Source organism: Nuphar pumila, chromosome 7 (genome assembly GCF_984573655.1).
Source record: "Nuphar pumila chromosome 7, dmNupPumi1.hap1.1, whole genome shotgun sequence".
NCBI classification, from domain to species: Eukaryota; Viridiplantae; Streptophyta; class Magnoliopsida; order Nymphaeales; family Nymphaeaceae; genus Nuphar; species Nuphar pumila.
Genome location: NC_143255.1, coordinates 33349787 through 33376033, shown reverse-complemented (window position 1 = coordinate 33376033; position 26247 = coordinate 33349787). Strand labels below are relative to the sequence as shown.

Genomic DNA, 26247 nt, shown 5'->3' with positions numbered 1-26247 from the left:
TGCAGAACTTCAATTCCAAGAAAGTGATGTAAATACCCCAAATAGCAAACTCATGACTAAGATCTTTAATAAGAGTGTCAAGAAGCAGGAGATTATTGCCCATTAAGATGATATCATCAACATATAACAGAAGTAGAATGGTGTCACTAGAAGAATGGCAAACAAACAAGGAGGATTCGGAAACACTTGAGAAAAATCCTTTGGAAAGTAGATATGAGCCAAACCGGTCGTACCATGCCCGGGGTGCTTGTCAAAGGCCATAAAGAGCTCGATGGAGGCGACAAACATGGTAAGGTGCAGCATCCACAAACCCGGGAGGTTGCTCAATAAACACAATTTGATCCAAAACCCCATGAAGGAACGCATTTTTGACATCTAATTGCTTGATGGGGCAGTTATTAGAAAGGGTCAAGGTTAAGACAATCTGAATGGTGGTTGGCTTAATGACAGAGAAAATGTTTCCAAAAAATTGACTCAAGGGACTTGATGGTATCCTCGAGCCACAAGGCGCGCTTTTAGTCGTTCAATCGTGCCATCACTTTTCAACTTAGTTTTAAAGACCCACCGAGTAATCACAACATTCATATCTGGTTGGTGAGGGACTAATGTCCAGGTGTGACAATGGTCAAGAGCTTGCATTTCTTCTTGCATGGCGCGGACCCAATTGGGATCTTGTAAGGCTTGTTTCACAGTTTTTGGTTCAAGTGGGACAGTGAGGGCCAAAAAATATTTAGGGTTGGGTTTGACAATCCCGACTTTGGCTCGAGTGACCATAGAATGTTCGGTGATTCCTATGGTAGTGGACTGTGGAGAAGGAGCAACTGAGTGAGGGATAGGACCATCACCTTGCTCACCATGAGCTCTAAGATCTGAGGAGTTGGAATGGGTAACTGAAGGGCATAGCACGCTGGGGCTGGTCGAAGCAGGAAAGTCAAGAGATGATGGCTCTGGATCATTATGACAACAAGTATGATGTCGGTTGAAAGGAGTGGTAGCATTAAAAGGGGGCTGATCTCGCGCTGAAAACAAATCACTCCAATCATGAAAACTAACCCTGTCTTGGTGTGTGTTGGCTGAGGAGAATAGCGTATCTGGTTGCTTGTAGGAAAAATTTTCCTCATCAAAGACAACATGACGGGAAATATACAGGTGCCCGGTTGGTGGGTAAAGGCATTTGTAACCTTTATGTATGGAGCTTTATCCCATAAATACACAAGACAAGGATCAGGGCTGATGCTTATGTTGCACATAGTCACAAAGATACGGAAAGCATTGAGTCCCAAAGGTGCGCAGGCAACAGTACGTTGGATCTTTCCCAAAGACAAGTTCAAAAGGAGACTACATGTGTAATGTAGGGGTAGGAAGCCGATTAATGAGCCAAACTGTTGTGGAAAATGCCTCGACCCAAAAATGAGATGGTATACTAGCATGTAACATCATGGTGAGGCCAAGTTCGACAATAGTTTGATGTCGGCGCTCAGCCATCCCATTTTGGGAAGGAGTTTTAGGACAAGCTTTGAGATGTTGGATCCCGTTGTCGTGTAAATAATCCCTTAATTTGAGACTATTAAACTCGCCTCCTTCATCGGTTTGAAACTTTTTAATTTTGTGATCAAACTAATTTTCAATAAATTTGTGAAAGATGGTGAAAACATGAAAGAGTTCAGATTTGAGCCGCAATGGGTAAAACCATATAAACCGAGTGGCTTCATCAATGAAAACAGCATAATATAAAAATCGGTCATCCGAAGTGATTGGGGCTGGTCCCCATAGATCACAATGGACTTTTCCAAGAAACGGATCACAATGTTCATCAAGAGGCAAATAGGGCAAGCGACACATTTTAGCCATCTGACAACTAGATCAAATTAAATTCTTATAATTGGTCCCGTTTACGCAAATTGCCTTTTTATTTGCAAGAAAATCAACTATCTCATGATGGATATGGCCAAGTCGCTGATGCCATATATCCTTATTAGCAGACTGAAATCTGGAAGAAAAATAAACTTCATGAATCTGGTTCACTTTCTGCATTCCTTTATGGTCGAATACATAGAGATCATCACGCCTGATCCCCAAGATCACCACTTGTTTGGTCTGTGTGTCCTTCACAACAAACCCATTAGCCAAAAACTCAAAAATATATGGAAGATCGGATGTAAGTTGACTAACAGAAATCAAATTTTTCTTGATTTGCGGCACAACAAGCACATTATCCAAAGTGACATGCTGTTGGCCGTTAGATATAGTGGCTTTCCCGATGTGGGTGATGTCTAATTTTTGCCCGTTGCTAACCATGATTTTGTCAATTCCAGAATATGCAGTGAGAGAATCGAGCTTACCTGGATTAGATGTCACATGTGCTGAGGCCCCGGTGTCAGGAAACCACTGGTGGTCTTGACTATCAGCGACTTTAACGGCAGCAAGTGCTTGAGAAACCTGTTGGGGCTGAAATGTTTGATTGAATCTATGCCAGCAGTTAAGAGCACTATGATTATTTTTGTTGCAAATTTGACAGAGGACCCCTTTTTCTCGATTTGGCTTCTTGTTTTTGTTGTCAGAGTTCCAGGTAGTTCCTTGACTAGCTTGAAGGAAACCACACCCTTTAGAATTGAAGTTTTGATTGAAACTTTGATTTTTGTTACCTTTAAACTTTTGATTGGAGAATCGTTGGCTGACAAAGGCAACTTGAGTTCTGACATCTTCATCCAAATTTCTCATGGTCTCGTGATTTTGGAGCAATGCGACTACTTCAAGATACGAAGGCGTCGGCGGTTTGAGCATAGTAGTACGAAAGGATTCATAATCCTTCCCAAGACCGGTCAACAGCCAAAAAACTTTGGAATGATCAGTGATAGGCTTGCCAATGGCAGTCAGTTCATCACATATAGTTTTAAAATTTCTTGTATACTCATCGACCGACTTGTTTCCTTATGCATTTGTAATTTTTGCATAAGAAGCATTTCTTGTTCTTGAGATTCATGGACAAAATAACTCATTAGGGTATTCCATACCTCTCGAGACGATTGTTGTCCAATAACAAGCCCCAGAATTTCTTCAGCAAGCATCCCTGTAATCCATCTCCGTAGTAGGCAATCGGATTTTCGCCACGCAAGAAAATCTGAATTTAGGTCTTCTAAAGTATTTCCTCCATCGACTGCAAGATACTTTGATGGCATTTGTATTTCTCCATCGATAAAACCTCCCATATCTTGACTCTCAATGAGTCCCAACATCTGAGTTTGCCACAACAAGAAGTTTGAATGAGTCAACTTGATGGACACGAAGTTTGCATTATATGGGTAGGGAAATTTTGTTGAAGAGGAAGCCATTTGATCGACTTGCTCTGATACCATGAAAAGGTAAGCAAAGGAGAAGAAAGACAACACTAATTAACGTGGTTCAGTGTATGATACACCTACATCCACGAGAATGCTATCGGTTAAGAGATGCCGATAGACTTGTTTAGCCTTGTTATATATATTCTCTTAATACAATTGTTTCCTAGTTTATAGGATCTGTTTTTAGATACATCTTGATCATGATCTCTTGTAGAATCACCATGCAGATTCTTGGTTACTCGGTTGTTAGAGATACCAGCTTGGTTTCTAATTTCACAAAACTCCAAAGTTCTAAATAAGCCCATTGTATTGAAACTCTATTTAATAGGAACTTATTTCACGAGAGGTTGTTGAGTGTGAAATAAGAAAGTAAATCATAGATATATATAGGTCATTGTTGGAGCGAACCATGTAAATCATGTTTTCTCGTGTGTTTTTGGCTTTTTTATGGTATCAGAGCCTTCTTGGCTCTTGGTTCTTTGAGTGTTAGTCATGGCATCTACAAATCCTTCATCTTCCCTTTCTCTCAAGTCTCAATCAAGCCATTCAATGGAATGCATTTTTGAGTCTTATCTCTATCAAACTTTATAGAAACAAATACCTTCTCTGGCTCTCACAGATTGAATATATGATGTCTAGCCAAGATTTGATAAAATTTGTGGATGGTTCACATCTTGCTCCAGATCAATTTATCAAGGCGGGTGATCAAATGAAGGTTAATCCATATTATCTTGTATGGAAGCGCACCAACCAGCTCACTCTAAACTGGATCAAAGCAACAGTCACCAAGTATGTCTTTGGACAAATTATGCAAATTTCAACTTCAAGAGATGCATGGATCATGTTAGAGAGGTCATATGTCTCTCAATCAAGTCTAAGGATCCTCCAAAGGAAGAATGACCTTGTGAAGATGGGTAACAAGTCAATGATTGAATACTTGAATAATGTTAAGTTCTTGACATATTCTCTTTGTGATGCCGATGAACTTGTGTCTGATTCAGAGATTGTGCAAAACGCGTTAAATGAGCTCTCTAGTGACTACGAAAGCTTTATGACTACAGTCTCTATGTTCAGGATCACATTCGTAGAGGTGTATGACATGCTTTTCAATCAAGAGAAGCGTCTAGAGATATTGCATCCCAAGCAATCATATGTAGAGTCAACTGCTACTGCTTTTGTAGCTCAACGTGGTAGAGGCCGCAAGAACCAGTTCAGAGGAAGAGAACATGGTGACTATATTGAAACCTATAACCCGATTGTCAAGCTTACTACCATTTGATTAGTCATTACTTTTGCTTCCAGTCAAAATTGGTTCATGCATCAATTAGTTGTGAATAATGTGTTTTTTTTTCATAGTTACTTAAAAGGAAAAGTAATATAGCTCAACCACGTCTTTGAAAATAAAGATTTTTGAAATTATGTTTGCAAATTAAAAGTAGACTTGTATGGGTTTAAACAGGCTCCCAGGCTTGGTTTGACAGTTTGAGAATTTATTTGAAATAAATGAAAATTCTAAATTTCTAAGGCTAATATTTCTCTTTTCATACGAAGTTCAGAAAGTGGGGTGGTTTACAGAGATAGGTTCGAACACAGCACCACTGAGCTCAGGACCCCATCAGGACCCGGTGCTTTGTCTCTACACGCTTCGAACACAGCACCACTGAGCTCAGCTGCAGAGATAGGTTCCAAAGGTTGTATGCACTACAAGCTGGTTGGATGTTTGTAAACTCCTCTAAAGTGTGGCCCTCATATTGAAGGTGGTGAATAGTGTTGGGCTGACGCTGAACACGTACAGAAGCATGAAAAAAAACTGTTTTGAAATCACCTTCTAGAAGCCAAGAAGAGATACGAGATTTCTGACTCCAATAGCTTTCCTCCATTTTTAGAGCTTCGACGAGTTCTTCACGCGAAGCATTGTCTTGCAATAAGGCATCATGGTCTCCTTCCTCGATGAGCGGTTACAATGAGTCGAGCTCTGCATGAATCAGAGGTCACATTTTCATCTATGGAACTCAAGGATCTCCTGTTCTGCACCCGCAATTGATAACCAAATTCATCAAGTTTTTGGATGCGTCGTCACATCGGGTAACCATGACATCCAATATTCCAACTCCGGGAAACAATGGTGCGGCACTCTTCGTAATGCAACCAGAAATTAAAAAACCGAATCCGGATGGGAATTCAAACTGGATCGATAGTAAGAAAGCAGAATGGTCAGAAACGGATGGTGCAAGCGTCTTGATGGTGGAGTTTGGACCGAAAGCAAGGCACCAATCGAGCTTACATAAGATGTTCCTGGCGCCCTCTTGATTATTAGACCAATTGAACCGTGTCTGAGGACTCCGAAACGCCATAGTGCACTTCACTTGTGTTGGGACGTTGCAGGTTCAAAACCCAATGGTATAGTTATATAACTGGTAGGGGTCGGCCTAACCTTGCCTTTCAAACAAAAATAATTTTATTTTAAAAAAACATTATTTTTGTTAACATTTTTAAATATTATAAATTGTGAAAAAAGTATTATACAAATTGATTTACATATTGTGTTTGACTATTTTAATTTATAGGTATCTTTATAAAAATATATACTTCAAATTAACTTCTCAAAAAAAAAAAAGATAATGGAAGAAACATACTTTATGATATCATGTAAAAACGGCCGAGCACACAGAAAAATACGGTTCAGAATCCGTGAAAATAGGCTCTATCTTGATCAGCTGAAATGGCATGAGGGAGCTGGGCCACCAATTAGTCTCTGTTTGGGAGCCGTTGTTGGGATGGGTGATGGAGGATTCATGGAATCCCCATCATTCCGGTCGCTTGGTATACGATGATGTTGCCAAATCCGTCCATTTTGTCACCTCTCTCATCACCCTTTCCAACAATCGTTCCCAAACAGAGCCTTAATCACGATCAGACCAGATCATACATAACCATGGAGTTGAGGAAAAGAGCCAACTGAGAATATTTTTGCAAGTTCTCCAGTATTGCATCTTCAACTTTCTCAAAGGGAGAGAACTTGACGGGCCTGTTAATGTATAACTAAACACCCACCTAAACAAACCTATCAGAGAAGAAAGGGAAATGGTCATGAAAAACTAAAAAAGGCCTGAACCAGATCACCGTCATGGTTGAAAAGCAAAAACAGGAATGCCAAAAACGGCAGTAGCTCAGAAAACTGAGTGATTTTACGAATCATGGGTTAGAGATGATTAATGAGATGTTAAAGACAGCCTCTTTGTAAATGACTGAGAGTTGGGCAGTTTTCTTTTAATCACTCTCAAGTTTATGCGTATTCAAACAAACAAATACAACAGTGATGTGGGTGACATCCATTTTCACGTCCATGTATCCAGTTGAGTACTACATCAACACAGATAGAAACGTAACAAACAAGGATCATTACCAAAGGACCGGACGGTCATGGCCTGGAATATTGTGCCAAAAATGGATCAAATCCGTCTGGCTTGTGTATTTGAGCAGAAGTGCAATCCAATTCTGACTCTAGCGGACAGTTTGCATACTTTGAATGCATGCACGCATGCATGTAAATCTTTTGTTTGTATGTGTCACATCCAGACTTCTGAGTTCACCACTGTGTGAGCATGCTGTGCCTGTACGTATCTGTATATGTCAGCAACACCTTAGCGGCACATGCTTGTATGAGAGAGAGACTTTGAGTTAAAAAGATTTGCATGAACAAAAGGCATGTGGGGAACCCCAAGAGGATGAAATCCACACAGCCTTCAATTTACAAATTGGGAACAAGGAAACAGTGTGTATGACTATGATCATTAGCATATAACTTTATGATACAACCTATATAATAAAGCACCAAGTGGTGCTCTCCTCTTGTGGAACAAAAATTGAAGGGGTGAGGAAAAACCAAAAAAACTACGGAGCTAAGGCTACACTGCCAATGCCTGCGAGTATCCGTTTGCAGTTTTCTGAGACTTCCGCCCTGATTGCGAGCGAAAATTGGTCAGACTGCACCGAGGGCAAATGTACTCTAGTCCATCGGTTTTGGCATAGTCCTGCATCATGAACAAATTAAAACCAGAACTGAACAACTCTAATACTCAGCATTTTTATCACAAGGCAAGGATGAGTAAGTAGTGTTTACCTTAAACGCACCCAGACCATGTCGTCTGTCACAACCAAAGTGAGCCCACTCGCCGCACATACCACAGTTCACCCAGTCCCCAGCTGCACTACTGCAAAACAGAATATCGCACGTTTGAACAAGTTAATGACTCCCAGGTTGGTCAAACTATTGGCTGGCCCTAATTTTGCCCAAAGCAGTATGTTCATTTGCTTAATGAAAGACAACCATGGGTTAATCACAATCCAGATTGAAGAGCAAGTCAAAAGTCATCATACCTTCGACAAAGCAAGCAGCATTCCCCGTCAACATCATCATGTGCAAGCTCATACTCAAGCAAATAGGTCTCATAATGTCTTTTTAATGTATTTCCAACGCCCTAAGAAGGAAAGATTAGATCTGGAGTAAGGGTACAGGAATCCAACTCACCAAGACATTCAAGACACTAAGTTCTAAGTTAATAGTTGATACTATGCATTGACAGTCCTAACTGCAAGACCAAACTTTAGAAAACCATGCGCTAGTAAAGTAGTCAAAATACATGCAGTTAGAGAGAGACAACTCAAGCATGTCCTCCCTAAACAAATCCAATATGCTACATGCCCAACCAATATAGCAAATGTATTGGCCACTCAGGTTCACTGAGTTCAGACCAAGGTTGCCCAACTAGGAGGCCAAAAATAAAAACTATACAGGAAGCAAAAGCGAGAAGCGATGCATTTTAAAATATATAGGAAGAGGAAAGCGAAGAATTAAAAATATATATATAAGAATTGAATGGAAATCGAAATGAAACACAAAACTAAAATAAAAGTGACTATTCTTAAATTTCATGATTTTTTAGTGTAAAAATTATTTTTTTAACAAAATATAAAAATGATAACTGCCAATTTAAAGAAAGCACATGGAAGTGAGTGTGAAGCGTGAAAGGAACACAAGAAACATGAAAAGTATAGTAAGAGAACATATAAGAAGAATAGATGAATGTGTGAAAAGCATAGGAGAAGCGTCGGAGAATCAAGATTCTCATCAAGTTTCGGATGCGAGGAGTATCATGCTTCCGAAAAGCAGGCTTCCCACCTATCTAAGAAGCTTCCGGTAACTCTGGTTCACACTAGTAATATTTGGGAAAAAGAGGACATGAAAAGGGTCTTCTTTTACTTCTATCCTTGCAAAAGATGGGAGATCATGTTGCAGAACGTACAGTCATTCGGTTGGTTGTTGTGTGGTTCCGCATCTTCGAAAAGACCTGGCCCTTCCAGTTAATGCCATTCCCAACATTGAAACCGCCTCTTGAAACCACCTAATCATACATGGGGACACCAAATTCAGCAGTAAAACATTACACAAGTCAGATATATTACTGCATGACATTTTATGAACAGAAGGCTGAATGGTTCTCTTTCTCTTCGTGAGGTCATTTAATCATTACTGAATAGAAGCATTAGGGTACCTTTTGTGAATTTGAATAACACTAAATTTTAAGACAGCAGATACACCATATGGATAAAACAGTTTCGCTTCAACATGATAAAAAACAGCCTATATTCAAAAAGCTCAAAATTCATATTCCACCAACAATCTGAAAACAATTAGCATGAGAAAGGTTACAGTAAAGGACCATAATGTGAAAATATTAGGATACCGTTTACTATCATAAAAATGGTTTATTCTGGAAAAAAAGCGAGAGGCCCCCACATAGGATTAAAAGAGAAAAAGAACAGTTATATGGTAGAATGATAGTAACACAAATAAGAAAATGAATACTTCACCTCTTTATACAGATTGTAAAGGTCCAGGCGTTTCGCATTAAGTATAGCCTCAGGAAATTCAGCAAGTCCACCAGCAGGAACAAGCCGAGTATGTCCGCGAAGGATGAGAAACTGCATCACATCCCTCAAAAGTTCTTCCTGAAAAAGATATCATATGGAAGTCAGGAATGCACAAATTTTTCCTGCAAAAGATATTCTTCAATGTTTTTAATCATAATGATTTAGAATTGTTTATCAAGAATTTTCACTTAATATGATATTCAGGCTTTATTGCTGTGGATTAAGAATTTTGATAGCACATAATCACACACACACACACATATATATATAGTACAACCTTGTCTATGTGACAGTTTTCAAACTAAATCTTGAACTGAGGAAAAAATATACAAAAGATTAGTTATCTGCTATTAGTTATTGTGTTTAAAATCCTCCAAATACATACAATATATTTCCCAAGATAACTAGAAGAACTTCCAAGTTCTAATGAAAGAGGAAAAGGTAAGCTATGTTAAAGATGATTTACAGGACACTAGGATACAGCTAAGAAGCCATCCAGCATAAGTCAGGTGCCTAAATCTTCAGTGAATGCATTGGTGAGTAGTAAGTCATAGGCCTCATGTAAGTAAAGTATTATCTCATGGATACCATTGACAGAGGCTTGAGCTTCAGTCCAGGTGGTAGTTCTATAACAATACCACAATCTCAATCAAATCCTTGGAACTAGCACTTAGTTTTTATTGACTAACTTACAACAACAAAACAACTACGCCTTCATCCCAAAACAATTGGGGTCAGCGATATGAACCAAAAGAGAAAATCATTTTGGGTCTTCCACATGAATCCTTTTCCTCCAATCATTTCTAACCAATGCCATGTCCTCGGTGAGGTTCAAAGCATTCATATCCTTTTCTATCATCTCCATCCAAGTCTTCCTAGGCCTACCCCGACCTCTTTTAACTAATATATTTTCCCATTTCTCCAACCTTGTAACTGGAGCATCATTAGGCCTTCGCCGAATATGTCCAAACCACCGTAAACGATTCTCTCGCATCTTATTGACTAACTTAATCCAATTTTATAATATGGGTATTTTATATGTAAGTGATTAAAGAACTTCAAAAACAAGGGTTGTTAGACTGTAAATACCTCAGAGCACTCTTGTATGGGACTTCTACCACATCCATGCTTCTTCAGTGGTAAGGGATTCAAGGAAATAATTTGTTGCGCCTGAAACGAGTTTGAAGATTTCCGGTGAACTGGAGCAGATGCTGTATAATTGGGCTTCGAGGAGGGCATACTGGAAATGTTAGTTTTCAAGAGGCTTCCTTCATGTGGTTCAACTTCAGAAACACCAGAAAATGGTAACAACTTATGCTTCTTGGTGTGTGGAATAGGCCTCATGGCTGGAACTTTTAGTCTTTGTTTACTTGGTAATGAGGGCAGAGACTTGTTCTCTGTCATCTCGATTTCCATGTCCTGGTCAGTGTTCATGGCTCTAGAAACCTTATAATCAACTGGACTGCTATTCACAGAAGGCCTCGAAGTTTGCAATAAAGAAGACCTTTTTCGACAAGGTGCAGGAGGCCGCAACCAGTCTGGTGGATCCATATGACTCTCCAGTGCCACAGAGTCTTTTGATTTTTTGTTACAAAAGAAGAGAAGGCGATCCGCATCATCTTTCTCAAAAGAAGCAACAGCCAAACCCTGAACACTTGCAATGCCGAGTGTAACCAAGCTACGGTAAGAAGTTTCAGGTGCAAGCTGCCTTAAAACCTGGACAGAAGTAAAATCTGTTAATTCGAGGTTTTAACATACTATCAGCACAAGAAACCATAAGGACCCAATCCTCAGGCCAAGGAAGCTTAAGATAGATCTCAACAAACTGAAACACAATTAAACTCAAAAGCCAGGTTGGAAACTTCAACAATAAATGCTTTTACACTCAAATCTGAAAATGGGAAAAGAGCAGAAATTAAAAACTGTAATTGTGAGAATAGAATCATTCCTCACTTATATGCCAGGTAGTAGAAAATGTATTTTAAATTATTTAAAAATGACAACAATAGTTGGTAACTGATAAATGCTGCAGAAGCGCATATAAGAGATCAATTCATTCCATGGTTGGTGTATTTCGGACATGTCTTCTTTCTACATTTATAACATGGCTGTCACAGGGACTCGCCAAAGAGCCCGCTGCACCCGCGTCGACACAACACAGGAGCGGTCAATAAACCCTGGGTGCAGTCAACCCACACCCAGGATTATATGTGTCCAAAATAGACTCGGTCAACTTGGACCGAGCCATTTTGGTCCACTTTTAAAAAAAAAATTATCAGGGGGTAGGGGGGTGTTTAGCGCACGACTCCTTCTCCAACTCTTCCGACGGTGGCGGCGACAGTATGTCTCTCTCTCTCTCTCCTCCTAGAGTTACCGGAAACGCCAAAGGCACCGGGGAAGCACGCTTCCCCAAAGCACGTTTCAAAAACGCGAAACATCGCGCTTCCAAAACGCATTGGAAAGCACAAAATTTTCTTGAGAAGCATGTTTCCTATTTTTGGGAAGCGCATTTCTCATTTCTGGGAAGTGCGCTTCCCATTTTTGGGAAACATGCTTCCCATTTATGAGAAATGTGCTTCCCATTTATGAGAAATGTGCTTCCCATTTTTGGGAAGCGTGCTTCCACCTCGCTTCTCTCTTTTCTCCATTTTTTTTTTGTGTTTTGATTTTTTTTCTCTTTTTTCGGTTCCCCCTCGCTTTCTAGGTCGCTTCTAAGACGATTCCTGATTCGCTTCTAAGTTGTCTCACACTTCCCGCTTCTTAAAATTTTGAAAGTGCCTCGCTTCCCGTGTTGCTTCCCGCTCCCGTTTCCTCGACTGGCAACTCTGCCTCCTCTCTTTCTATTTCTTCTTCTTCTTCCTCCTCCTCCTCCTCCTCCTGTCTTTCTTCTTCTTCCATCTCCTCCTCCCTCCGCCTCCTCTCTTTCTTCTTCCTTCTCCTCCTCTCTTTTTTTTTCTCCTCTCTTTCGTCTTCCTTCTCCTCCTCTCTTTTTCTCCTTTCTCATCCTCCCCTCGTTGGCACAAGGGCCAAACCCAGCAGGCCTGGGTTCAGCTGCTAAGGTTCGATTCTGGTGAACCCCAAGCCTGCTGGGTTCAGCTCTGGTGAACCCAATCCTAGGTTCAGTAGAACCGAACCCAAGCTTGGGTTGGGTTCTAAGTTCGGCCAGTTCTTTTTTATAAATTTTATTTTTTTGTTTTAAGGACGAAAATGGTGACTTTATGCATGATGAATGGTAGATTGTTAATTTGTTTTATTGCATGAATTGATGATATGATAATTGTTTTTATTTCATTAGTATTAACTTGAAACTGTTAAAAATTATATATATATATATATACACACACACACACCCCACACCCCTGCAGCCAAATTTTTTTAAAGTGACGCATCGCTGCATCCGCACCTATGTGACATAGCAACATGGTTAAAAACAAGGAGGAAAAAAATCAAATAAACCTCCGTGCATCTGCAGACACTTAAGAAGAGCTATTATTGAGAGATTTTCTCTGAGGACACAGGTACCTACACCATATGATGCACAACAAACGTGATGTTACAGCACACATACACTGTGCCTACATTTTACAAAACCAACTTGGATGGGCAAAGAGACTTTCTTGCTTCATCTGAGATTGGCATGGTTTGGAATGATTGACCTCATAATTCTCTGTCTATCTTTTATATGTCGAAATTGAAAAGGCCATCCAACCAGAAACGTTATAGGGGCACACAAACCAGTGAAAAGAGAAAACAAAAAAAGAAGGATCAGGCATGAAGGGAACCTGCGCAGCCCATGTTGGAACCTTCATGTAAACTTCAAAAACACTGGCTCCACATGCAATTGATGCAGATCTACGGGGTTCACATAAAGATGGCTTTGTTTCATCACAACGGGGCACTGCATGAACCAGCTGACTTTTCTCAACAAGTTCGCTCTTGATATGGCTCTCCAACAACTGACGATAAAACATAACTCTTAATCCAAATTTTACCTCTCAAACAAAATAAAATTGAAATTTATACTCAATTATCGACAAAAAACTAATAAAATGTGAGGTTTAAAGGAAGATGTACTTGATCATCAAAACAAGTCTGTGCACTACCCGACACCAGAAGTGATATGTGAGCAGAACTACAAGTGGACATATCACATCGCATTGTGATGACCCCACGAGAAAAGGTTCCAGCAGCAAGAGGTGGAGGTGCAGCGCTGCCCATGAAAATATGAAAAAGAAAAGTAAGAGTGTTTAGCATGAAATATTGCGCAGAAGTGCCAAGAAGCATCAAAGGCATTACCTTGCAAAACAATGATATTAACTCTTAACAATCCACATAGGTCAATAGAAAAGACAAATAGGTGTTTAGATTTTGATAGAGCCTAACGTTCAAAAAAAATCCAGAATTTACAAGATCATGAATCTTAAAAATCATCTTTAGGGACATGTTTGCTTTGGTCATAGGTGAGGATGAACAATCACAGCTGAGAAAGTAGAAGCTGTGATTGTTGGTCACAAGGTCAATTTTGTGACCAACTTTCACAAGATTCAAGGCAGGAATAATCATAACTGGCAATCACAATCACAACTTGTACTTTTATCATGTTTCACTAACCTTAAGAAAGTGTTGTGATTGTAATACAATCACAAGAGCTTCAGAAAATCCAAGAACCCCAAGGCATTGCAAACATGCTCAAAAGTCTAAACGTGGTTATAATTCTATAGCAGAATACAAAACTAAGAGGTACAACAACATGGAAGCCAAAAAACAGAAAAAACAAAGAGCAAGCAAATGAAGAATTTAGGAAAGGAAAGTGAAGATTGCTGAGGAATCATAATAGAGATATCTTCAGGAATTTGGAGCAATCATGTTGTGGCCCTGTGCATTTTCTAGTACATAGTGTTCAAACTTGATACATTTAAGTGTTTCCATGAGCGAATGAGCACAAGGCATGCTGCTTCTGTAGATGTTGAAGAGAACAAGGCACTGAACACACTAGTAGGATCAAGATAACCACTATATACTAAGATGGATCTAAGAAAGCATCACCAGTCAACTTAAAAGCTAGAAAAAAGGGCAACAGCCATAGTTTCTATAATGTTAGGGGTGGCATAGCATCTGTAAAGGCACATGCAACCTGTCGCCAGCAATACTGCAACCGTACTAACATAAGGCAACCGATCTTCGCAAAACAGACAAGTGTCATACAAAAGTTTACCTTGCTGCATCATCATGTGGACATGCTTGAACCACCTAGACTCAATGGAACTCCAGCACAAAGTTCAGATTTTTTGTCTCATTTAAAATACACTATCATCAAGCCCGTACTGCAGAGCTCTCATTTCAAATATTATCACCTTACTCTCATTGCATTACACTATTGCAGAAACAGATGTAGCTGGCTACTTTTACCACATAGCATGCAAATGTAATGTTTCCTATGCTCTTGAGGAAAATACAATCAATACAATGCAAGCTAAGAGTTGTAATCATTTTTCATACTTCATAAACTTTTTAGGTACTCGTGCAGGATTTTCTATGAAAAAAATCAAAAGTTTCGATTCTCTAGGATTTAAAGGGAAATCTTTGATACATTGCTGAAACAAGAATCGGTAAATTTGAAAAATAAGGAAGAAATTAGTCTTCAAGGTCATGATAGGATAAAATCTTAGTTGTCAAAGGCGCCGCCTAGGCGGCCTAGGCACAGCCCCACTGCCTGGACGATAAGGTTTGGGAGGTGGGGCCCTATATTTACGCCTAGGCGGGGACCTCCTGGGCGTAAGCCAAGGTCGGTCTTGGTTTCTTTTTTCGTTGACTATTGTCAACATGTATAAAAGGGGGAAAAGGATCCCTTTTCCGCCTTTTACTCCAATTTTACGTCTCTCAGTTCTCTTTCCTCTCTCTTGCAGCCTCGCTAGGGCAGAGCCAAAGAAGAAGATCTCTCTCTCTCTCTCTCTCTCTCTCTCTCTCTCTCTCTCTCTCTCTCTCTCTCTCTCTCTCTCTCTCTCTCTCGTTTATTGAAAATGTAGGGCAGGTGGGATTTTTTTTGCTTCAGTAAGGGTTCTTTGTCTTAAAAAAAGTTATAACCACATATATCTCTTCAACAGGTTTGCTACGGATCAGGCCCTAGATGGTGCTTTCCAGTGTAAGTACATGAGTTTTTTTGAAAGGCATAAGTACATGAGTTTTTGAGTCATGAAGTTTCTACACAATTTTAGCCGTTGATTTTTTGAAGCTCTCAAAAAACCTGCTAACATGTTGCAATCATATGATTCAAAACCTATTTCCTATAAAAAAACATTATATTGATCACATTGATAGGGTTAGATTTATAAAAATAAATGAAAATGAGTGGTTTTTGCATGATAGTTTTGCTGAGTAGTTAATTAGTTATATACATGTATTAGTACCAAACATAGTTGCTAAAATATTTTTGTTACATAGGAAAGCGAATTTCAAAAGCCACAAACTCCTTGCACCCTCAAGATAAGGGGAAGCTATAAGAAGTCTGCTCCTCTTTAGCGGTATGCCCACTTCTTCATTTGCTTCTTAAATTGATTTCCCCTAACTTTTAATGTTTTCTTCTCGCTTGTTGATACTAGTAGTGTATTTTGGAGGTGTTAGATGTTATGTTGAGATGGAAAGGCTGTGCAGCTTCTTAGTGGGTGTTCACTTTTTGGAGGTGTTAGATGTTAGATGTTAGGTGTTAGATAATATGCCAATAAATGGCATGCATATCTCACAAGATAATATGTTATTATAGTTGTTGTTATAGTTATCTCCTTTGCAACTTTAAGTGGCAAATCATAGGATTCTTTGTTCTTTTACTCAGCTTTTCTGGTATTGATTTTTTTTGGGTGATGTCTGTGAAAATATTGAACAAAGGAATGAATGTTGTTACTGATCGTGCTGGTTCCTCATTGCTATCCTGTATGTTAGTTGCTATTAGTTGACCGTTTGTTCCTTTTTTTTCGGCAAAAGATACAGGTTTCCCATAACTGATCAACTTTTTCATTAAGATGTCAGTTTAGTGCTCCATTTGTCATGCACTTGTGAAATATCTACATGCACTTGATTCTTGAATGGAAGTCACCTATATATGTAGAATCAAGGGTGTTGATATTTGATACTATCATACTAGTAGTGTATTTTGGAGGTGTTATTTATATTTTCAATTTTTGAAACTCCCGAGATTTTACCAAGATTTTCAACTTTGAAAATCATTCCGAGAAATACTCTCACCGAGATATTACCTTGAATGATATAGGTGACTACGGTATTTATATATAAATATAAATATATATACAGAGAGAGAGAGAGAATGGATTCTACAAACTGCCTTACAAAATGAGATTTTTTAGGGTTTTTTCACTATTTTTTAAATCTGACCACATGGATGTGTTCTACATGTTTGATTTTGTAAAAATCAACTTTTGGATCTTCCAATGACATGTGACAAGATTTTTTTAGGGCTTGAAAATCAATATAGACTAGACTTGTGAAAATGCCCAGTTTATATACAATTTGTAGGATTGGTAATTTGTACATATACATATATATGGAGAGAGAGAGAGAGAGACAAAGTAACATTTTTTTATCCAAGAATCCACTTTAAGCCCATTCCTTTTGGCATTAGTCATAGATTAAGAAGTAACCAGCAGGGAATAGGGAAAGAATTGGAAGTATCATCAACCAAGACTAAATGGTACAATAACCAAAGACTACTCCATGAAAATTTACTAGAAAGGTGAAATCACTTTATAAATACAACGTCAAAAAGCTCCAACAAATGCCAAGATAACAAGATAGTTAACAATGCACTCAAGCAGAAAAGTAGATATTAAGGAATTCATTTTCTATAATACTGGACAATCTACACAAACTACAAAGTTATAGTAAAAGAAGCAACACGGTACCTGACTCTGTTATGAAGCTTGCTCCCACGTATCTGAGGCAGAAAACAGGGAACAGGTTAAAACCCAAGGGGTAGCCAAATAAAGAAATGCAAGAGCATAAGTAAATGAACAAATGCAACTAGATGCTGGTTATCATAAAACCAGGTCTCTGAGTAACACAGTTATGGCCAAAAACGGTCAAGGACTTCCCCTTCTTGTCAAGCAGCATGCACAATTGAAATCTAACATCTCTTCTCTAATAACCATAATAATCAGAAACTTTCAAATTCTTGACCAATATCCCAAACCATGGGTCTTCATCCATATAAAAACCGTACTTAACAAGCTGTGTGGCACATACTCATACATACAAGGTGCATGGTCATAAGTTATGTGCACAAGCATATTTTTCTGTGTCATGAACCAGTATTTTCTAGACCAAATTGATCATAAATAGTTGGTGTGCACAACTTCTAGGATACACGTTGCCAGCCAAACAGATATCCAGCTAAGGTGGTGTGAGGATGATGCTGGTTGAGGAGGGTTGGGTGGTCAAGCTTGGAATCTCTCTATATTGTAGGAACCTGAATGCAATTCCAACGGTAACATCTGGGACAAGGATGAAACTAAGTAATATCGGATCCAAGACAGACCACACAGAAGGTTACCTACCAGCAGTTTGAAGCTTGGATCTGGGTTATGGGCAGATTGGATAGAAATTTTGGAAGAACTAAAAGTCACATCCATCCTTAACTTGGTCAGGGAGATTTATGAAATTTTGGATAGATAGGATGCACCATCAGTTTCTCCAAAATGCACCATTCTGCTCACAATCAGGTTAAAACCCACTCTGGACAACCATCAGGAGCATTCGTTGTACTTAATGATCTTTCTATGTTAATAAATATTTTCAGCTTCCTCAAAAACAAGGCTGGAAACCTGCAATGAGCACTAACTCTTGCTGGATGCCAACAATTGCACCAGTACTCAGCATTGCAAAGGACAGAAACCCTCAGAGCATGCACCAGTGGTACCATAGACACAAGTATGTAACATAGTGACCATGGAACACGAATACACATATTGAGAAAGAATGTGCATAGCCAACTTACTTCGATGTTTAGCAGGGCATTCAGACCATCTTCCAAGGAACCCAACAAACAAGCATCCTGCAAAAGAATAAACTTAAGAAAGTATCCTACACATTCATGTGTGATTGGATTCCTTAGGCTTCTGGCAGAAAAATCAAGAATGACTAGATGAAGCAATTTAGAAGTAATGAAAAACATAACACCAACAATGACCTCAATAACAATAACCTTAAACAGAACAATGACAATAAAGAATAATGGGGAAAATAGCAAAAAGCCTCTTCTCAGTTTCCAAATTCCAACTCAGAGTATGACTCATGCATTATTATTTTCCTATGAAAGGGAGTGATGCCTTTTACTTCTTTTTCTATGTTGGAAGGAAATAAAAGAAAAAGAAAAGGATAAGGAGAGAAACTTTCTGTCCGTCAATTCCACAAAATAACTGGAGCTATCACCATGTCAAACCAAGATGATTAACTATGACTGGGTAAGACACCAGAGCATGGACCAACAAATCAAGGTTAAAGAGGCTGGTTCCATTGAACTAACAGCCAAATTCAACCTGAGCTGGTTGAACAAGCCTTCCAATATGACCGAGTAACACTAAACCGCGAATGACAAATATCATGCAATGTATACCAGGGTGCATGACACTCCACAGATAAGAAATCGCATAGACACTTCATCATCATATATTTTGATGGCAGGAAGCGCACTAGGTGAACCCTCTCCTTCGTTTGTATCTTTGATGATAATCTTTGGTGGCTCTCCAAGAAGCCGAGGACCAAGCTTAGCAGTAACTTTTTGGCCACTAGCAGGCCCGCGGCTGTTTCGAACACAATATAGCCTGAAGGATGCAAGTGCAAGCTGGAACACATCCCAGGTATGGCTGATAGAACTGTTATATTCAAAAAAAAAAGGAATGAGGCACAACTACTAATCAAAAGAATCATCAGTCCCAAATTAAGAAACCAGAAAAGAACTGATAAAAAAGGGAAAACTACCTCTGCAAAACTGACACCAGTGCATGACAAAAATGGCAGGCCGCATAACATGACAATCCATTCTTCCAATAGATTACATATGGAACACCCTGTCAAAGAAAAATTATAAGATTGCAGGATCATGTTTATATTTTCAATTGTGAGATCGTAACATATCATGCCACTAGTTAAAGGAATTACAACCTATAATATCATTAGCACCTAACATGTAATCTTCATGACAAGAATAAAGAAGAATAGCTATTCTCAATTATATGGATGCCAAAAAATATTGTGGAACAACCTGCAATTCGTTTGTCATACTTCAAATCAAGTTTACAGAATGTTTGTGGCCACCTCACATTCTTGTTTGGCAATTAAAACCCATGTCACAAATATTAGCCAGCAGGAAATAAAATAAAAAAGTGACATTCTCATAGATACATTGCAAGACATTGAATTTCTCAAAAGAAAAGTCAATATCCTCACATTTTTCTTGAAACTCACCAGAATTATGGAAAAAATAGAAAAATATTCTGAACATAAACTGTTCCATGTTTAATTCGAGTTTACTAATATTCCCCCTATAGGACAATTTTTTAGAATATCCTCACAGATTCACTTGCAAACATACCTAGAATTTCTTGATTATATGAATCATACTAATGTTTTATAGATAGGAATAGGTTTTATAATTACTTTGAGGAGCACATAAATAATTAATGACTAAGTTTTAGGATATTTTGAATTGCAAACTGTAAAGACTGAAATCTAAAAATTGACCAACTACTGCTTATATGACTCCTACTTCCACCTTTCATATCGAAATTATTGAATTTGATAGTTAACTACCATTAGAACATGTGTTTAAGCCTTAGAATGTATTAACTTATCTTTTCCTCCAGTGAAGGGACAAATTTCTGTTTAATGTGCTCGTTGATCAAAGCATCCAAAACAGACCTAAGAGGTGACAAATGCTCAAACAGTGTACTCTGCATTTCTAACTCATGAAAAATAAAGGACCTTATCATTTCATGGATTATAATTTGCTTTTAAGAAGCCTCGATAGTGAATTTGGAGACATGCAAGATCAGAATCTTGTGCTAAAGAGCATGAAGGTTCAAGTCAAGTACTGAATAAAGAATGCTACTTAGCTGCATTATGAAATGGCAAGACTCTAAAAGTACTATTTTTGGCACTAGCTTTAAGTTATAAACCTTCATTCTATATGCAAAACTATCAACATCATCTCAACCCACATCTGCACTCAAAAGTACATGGTACAGCTTGTTAAATTATGCAATGTAATATATATATTTTATATATATAAGGTAATACATATACATATATTAATATATATGTATATGTATCTACTTATTATATATATAAAATATATATTTCTAACTGTTTAGCCATAGGGGTAGTTTAGTCTTTTTACAACATATTCTTTTTAGAATATGTTTTTGTAATTTCCTTTTATTCTTTTTTCTTTTTTCTTTTTTCTTTTTCCTTTTTTCTTTTTTATTTTTTATTTTTTATTTTTTATTTTTTATTTTTTGTTGTTTTTTGTAAAAGGTGGAAAGCACCTTGGAGGGGCCCACCATCTAGTCATTGGGCCCCTTCCAACGGTCACATTTGTGACCGTTGGAAGGGGCTCCAACGGCTAGAGGTGGAGCCTCTCCAAGGACTCCACCTCCTCTATTTAAAGGGGCTCTCCCCTTGTGTATGATTTAAGGATTTGGGATTATAGCAAAAGCTTGTGTTTAGTGGAACTTATGACTTTTGGGTTCGTATTTGTGCATTTGTGAGTTTGTGTTGTGCATTGTGTGCACAAGTGTTTCAAGTGTTCTTGTTGGGCGTTTGTATACGCATTTATTTCCAAGAATATTGTAATATTGTTCGTAGTATCTTGTTGGAGATACTTTCACACAGCTCACTAGTGAAAACACGGGCTATGAACATGGAGCAGAAAAAGTTAGATGGGGACAATTCAGAACATCTCTTTCTATTTCACTGGAAACTTTTCTGGACATACCATGGAGTGCAGCTGCACAGATCCTAGATCAGTAGTCTTAGAAAAAATAGAATTTTCCTGTTCTAGGTAGAGTGCATGAAAATATTCATATAGTATGATAAAAGAAAATGAACAAACAAAAGCATTGAGTGGGAATCATAAATGAACTTTCACCTTCGACCTAAGGGCCTCTGCCAACTTCTCACAATTCGGAATCTCCAAATAAACCTGCATTCACATTCTCGAACTCTCAGAATATGTAACAGAATAAACACTACATATTTTTGTATTTTCTGTTGTGTTAAAGAAAGTTCATTTGGCAAAAAAAAATAGTGTTGGAAAGAAAATATTATCTAAAAGCACGCATTGCACATATAGAAAGCATATCAGCCAAACACACAAGGCCAGTCAATCATAGGATGCACAGACCTAAAGATTCCACAGTAAGCACAAATGTCTCTAAAGAGGAAAATTCAAAAAGCAATTGAAATCTGTCTTCATTTTTTTCTTTGCAAATTCTTAGCTCATATAGTATATTGTATTATTGTACACACAATAGATTTGCTTCTGGAGGAAAAGTACGATTCACTTTCAGTTCATTTTTCCAAGGACAACAATACCACATTGGTTTTTTCCTTCCTATTGGAATAGTATCTTTTTAATGATACCAAAAATGCATAATAAAGATTTTGGTGGATTGGGGTCCAATGAGAGCTGGATGATTAAGTCATAATATCATAACTGAGGGGTCTCAGGATGAAATCCCATAAGCGTTATCCCCCAGCTTGTATATCAAAAAAAAATGTTGGATTTAATAAGACAAACATGATGCAATCTCTTGTTTTTTGAGAAGCAACAAAAGTGAATTATTATTAAGCAATCAAAGATCGACATTGTAAAAGGGAGCTCATGAGCAACATTGACATATTAAGCCTCATCCTAGTCCCAAAGAGCCTAGATTCAATATCATGGAAACATGCATATTCTTAAAATTCTACATAAGAACGGTTCATTTTTTTTAAGTTCAGTACGTATTATACAGTATTGCAGGAAGGAAGAGAATTTACAGTTGTTGGCAATACAGAACCAAAAAGACCAGTTATAGCCTCAACGGTGGATAACTCAACATCTCCCCAAACAAGCGAGCCAATCTCTTCCTTCTCTTCGTTGGTCCTTGCACCTTGCAAGTAAACAAAATCGGGCTCCAATGATTCCACAGACCGTCTAAATTCATCAGTGCTGGGATTATTAAGAGTATGAACCTGCAAATTGTACCCATCAAGAACAATAAAAAATGAAGTAACAAAACCACATCAAGGTAGACATATAACACAAATAAGCCATGGAAATTCCAATTTTTTAAAGAAATCGCATTCTTATATTCTTCAAGAGACCGGCTGGCATAAAGATGGGCAAAAGCAAAAAGTAATTAACATCGTGAAAGCAAGAATGTTAATTAAAAGCAGCATTGCAAGTCTTCACCTTCAGCAAAGCCATTATTCAAATCTTTCAACAAATTATATCACTAAATACAAAACGGGAAAAACTGTATTGAAGAAACACTAGTAGGAGCTCTAAACGAAACCCACTATTCATGCTCTTCAGTAAATTATAACAACTAGCAATGTGGTTTAGGATGAGAGTATAGCATTGTACCAAAAAACATGCACATAAGTGAAAACCTAATTCGTGAAAAATTACAGACGGGAGAATCTCCAATAACAGATGAGTTGATTCAGACAAGAAAGACTAGAGCAAAGTAATTGCCTCTAGGCGCCCAGCAGAAACAAGTTCCGGAACCGCATAAACCGGTCTGTTGCTTTTAGTCTCATACGCTTTCTTATCGAATCCTTTCCCACAAAACACAGCCACAAGGGTACACGTTTGTTTTTGAAGAGAAGAACCTCCTTGAACTTGCCACATCTTGTATGCATGACACCCAACGAACTATGCTTTTCTTCTTCAACTTGATAGAAAGTATTAATATCTACATCCAATTCAAGTGCTCAAGACTCGTAACGCCAATACTCCAGCAGATTAAAACCACAAACCTACCAAAATACCAAACCTAAAACCACCAATTTCTCCCCAAATGCACCATTCTGCTCACAATCTAAACCCGACCAAGCAAACCTTTCTAAAATCCCAGAAAACCAACTCCTGCGATCCCAAACTTCTAACACCAATTTGCATTCACCAGACGACCACCCATTTAAAACCGCAGAGTACCAACCGCCAAGAACAAAATTTCAGTAAAAAAAATCTCAACCCACCCATCTATATTGAAACCCCATAAAACTTCACAACTGGAAGCACCCAAATGTGATCACTCTCCCAAAAAAATCGAAGAAGAAACTCAAACCCCCAAAATCTCAATCACGCCCCAAATGAGCCACTCCTCAATCACCACAAGCACCCACTTCCACAACGAGACCCTAAGAAAACTCCCTCAAATCCCCCCCAAAACAACCCTTCCTCCTTTGCCACCTAACCCCAGAGGATCCCCCTTTCATCCCACCACCAAAAACAACTAAAACAGGAAAAGATAACCCAGAAACACCTATCCCACCCACAATGAATCCCCAAAAAAAAGAGAGCAACAGAACCCCAAAACAAGTCTACCCACCGAACCAAAACCTAGAATTAAGAACAAAAGCAGCCGAAAGAGACAGAGGGAGAAAAGATATTGAGAAAGGGAGAAGGGAAACGGTGAACTCGACGGAATCGACAACCCTAAAACAAAGAAAGGCCAAAAAAGTAAACCCTAAGACTCGACAACCCCACAAGAAAATCACCCACTCAAGATATAAACACACGCATAGACAAAGGTGAGAGAGTACATTCAAAAATAATTAAAATCTATCATCATCATCATCATCATCACAACCCATCATCAATATTTTTCTTAGGATGGATGCATTCGACGGATGCCAAAAAATAGAATAAAAATAGAGACAAAAAATGAGAGTAAAGAGAAACTTGTTAAGGGATGCCTACAATTAAAATGGTGGGTGTCAGTTTTATTTTCGTGTGTGTGCTTGTGTGTACTCATCCGGCTCTCTCTCTCTCTTTTATCTCTAGAGCCATATGACACAAAAAAAAAAGGTCAACAAATAAGAATCAAGGAAGAAAACAAACGGGGAGCTACAAAAATCTTTTTAAAAACAAATGAAAGAAAAGGAAAAAAGAATTAGAGTGAGAGATTCGTGGGGTTTTCTTTCCCACGAGATTCGGGCATTAAGAAAAAGAGGAAAATAATGTTGGGATTGAAATGGGCTTTTCTGCACCAGATTTTATTCATCTCTTTTTTTTCTTTTTTTTCCCATTTCTTTTCTCCGGGGGGTGGCGGTATGGATGGATCTTGGGGTTTTATTGGTTTTTTGTAGGTGTTGTTTTGGTTTTGGTTGTGGGCTCTGACCGAGTTTGATTGTTGGGAAAAATTTCACGCATCTGACCGAAACTGAAGCACGTTTCCCCTCTCTCTTGGTCGATGGTTTTTCCTACAATTCCCTATTTAAGGATGCATCTCGTCTCACTTTCTACAACTTTGAACAACTAGAAATTTTTTTCTGTGAACATATTCGGTGGACAAGAATAGCCTCGTACCTCTCTCTTTAAATAATTATATTGTATATGTTTTCAATTTTGAGTGAGCACAAAAAAGAACACGAGCTGCTATCTCTCAATAAATATACATAAATAATTGTACTATATATGTTTTCAATTTTGAGTGAGCAAAAACAAGAACACGAGCTGCTCTCTCTCAATAAATATACATAGTAACCCCATGAAGCGTTGCCGTCAAACAGCGATGCTTCATCATTAAGCGGTCTTGACCGGCGCTAAATCTCTTGGCATAAAACATACCGCTAATTCTTATTTTTCAAAAAAAAAAAAAAGAATTACCAACATTACGCTGAGCATTTGACCCAGTTCAAAGGAAAATCGTTCGGGTTTTCATATATATATATATATATATTCCCAATTTAAGTGAATACAGAAAAGAACACGAGCTGCTCTCTCTCTCTCTCTTGCATACACAAGAGGGCCAAATAAATTATGTGAGTCGTCTTTTGATCTAAAACAATGCTAAGAATTAAGCAAACTAATTACTTTTGAGGTTTGAAACTTTGAATGGTATCTGTGGTGAAATAGGCAAACTCTCCCTCTGGAATCTTTTCTAAAAGGACAATCTTAGCTCTAAATCTAGCCTTTATCAAGGTAGTCATTTCCTATCCCCATCTGGAATGCATGTAGAGTTTTTTTTTTTGTTCTTATGTTTACTTAAATTGGAAACTTCTTGAGAGAGATGGTAGAGAAATGCATATTCCCCTGCTCAAGTCACCTAATTTGTCTCAAATCTTGCACAAGGCTGAAAGATGGCATTCAGTAAACTGATAAACCATCGTACCTCGAACAAAAATCATTCGCCATCATGTTTAAAGAAAGCATTCATTTCTCAATGCGGATCAGGTGCAATCACATGGCTCAAATTCTGCATTAAGCATCTGATGGCCCTCCATCAGGCCTTGGCCCCCCACAACTGACTGGCCTATCCCCAAGATGGAGGGTGATCTGGTGCTTAATGCACAAATATTTGTGCAATCGTATTGCACCTGATCTTTTCACTTCATTTCTACAACTGATGTGCTGCAGCTATGGAGCAAAACATATTTTCTAAGCTAACAAACATTTAATTTCCACCAAGTAACTATTGGGGAAAATGTTTATAAGCATGGAAGGCTGAACCCCTTTTTAATTAAAATCAATCACGTGGATCATATATAATGTTAAATAAAAAAATACAAAAATACTTAAATTTAGAATTTCATTTTATTATAAAATAAAATTCTAAATACTATCTTAGAAAACAAAAAAAAATGCATTCCCTCACCCGCTGGCCCGTGATGGTGCAACCCCTACATTGTAGGCCCATAGGGGGGCCGTAGCTAGGGATGGCAGTGAGGCAGGGCGGAGGACAAGGTCTCCACC

General features: G+C 38.3%; 2 protein-coding genes across 2 annotated transcripts; one reads left to right on the top strand and one right to left on the bottom strand.

Moving 5' to 3' along the window:
- Positions 1–3972: 3972 nt before the first annotated feature.
- LOC149831833 (uncharacterized) lies at positions 3973–4620 on the top strand. The gene has a single exon (XM_090013089.1). The coding sequence runs from the start codon at positions 3973–3975 to the stop codon at positions 4618–4620; it is 648 nt and encodes a 215-aa protein (XP_089869215.1).
- Positions 4621–7016: 2396 nt separating this feature from the next.
- LOC149831832 (AT-rich interactive domain-containing protein 4-like) lies at positions 7017–24377 on the bottom strand. The gene is made up of 15 exons (XM_090014167.1): positions 23023–24377; positions 22323–22517; positions 21430–21483; positions 19263–19351; positions 18898–19156; positions 18280–18336; positions 17189–17220; positions 13350–13485; positions 13058–13231; positions 10365–10991; positions 9216–9353; positions 8648–8746; positions 7722–7822; positions 7465–7555; positions 7017–7375 (listed from the first exon to the last, which is right to left on the bottom strand). Exons 1-15 carry the CDS (start codon positions 23176–23178, stop codon positions 7250–7252), a joined length of 2334 nt encoding a protein of 777 aa, XP_089870293.1. The 5' UTR covers positions 23179–24377; the 3' UTR covers positions 7017–7249.
- Between the last annotated feature and the right edge of the window lie 1870 nt (positions 24378–26247).

What these genes read in the sequence shown, in the direction of transcription:
- LOC149831833 (XM_090013089.1), top strand. Translation starts at nt 3,973, where the DNA reads ATGTCTAGCCAAGATTTGATAAAATTTGTGGATGGTTCACATCTTGCT.
- LOC149831832 (XM_090014167.1), bottom strand. Translation starts at nt 23,178, where the DNA reads ATGTGGCAAGTTCAAGGAGGTTCTTCTCTTCAAAAACAAACGTGTACC. An exon ending in GTTCTGTATTGCCAACAACT is followed by an intron (nt 21,484 to 22,322) that starts GTAAATTCTCTT and finishes ATGTGAATGCAG; the next exon opens with GTTTATTTGGAGATTCCGAA. An exon ending in TTTACAATCTGTATAAAGAG is followed by an intron (nt 8,747 to 9,215) that starts GTGAAGTATTCA and finishes ATGTATGATTAG; the next exon opens with GTGGTTTCAAGAGGCGGTTT.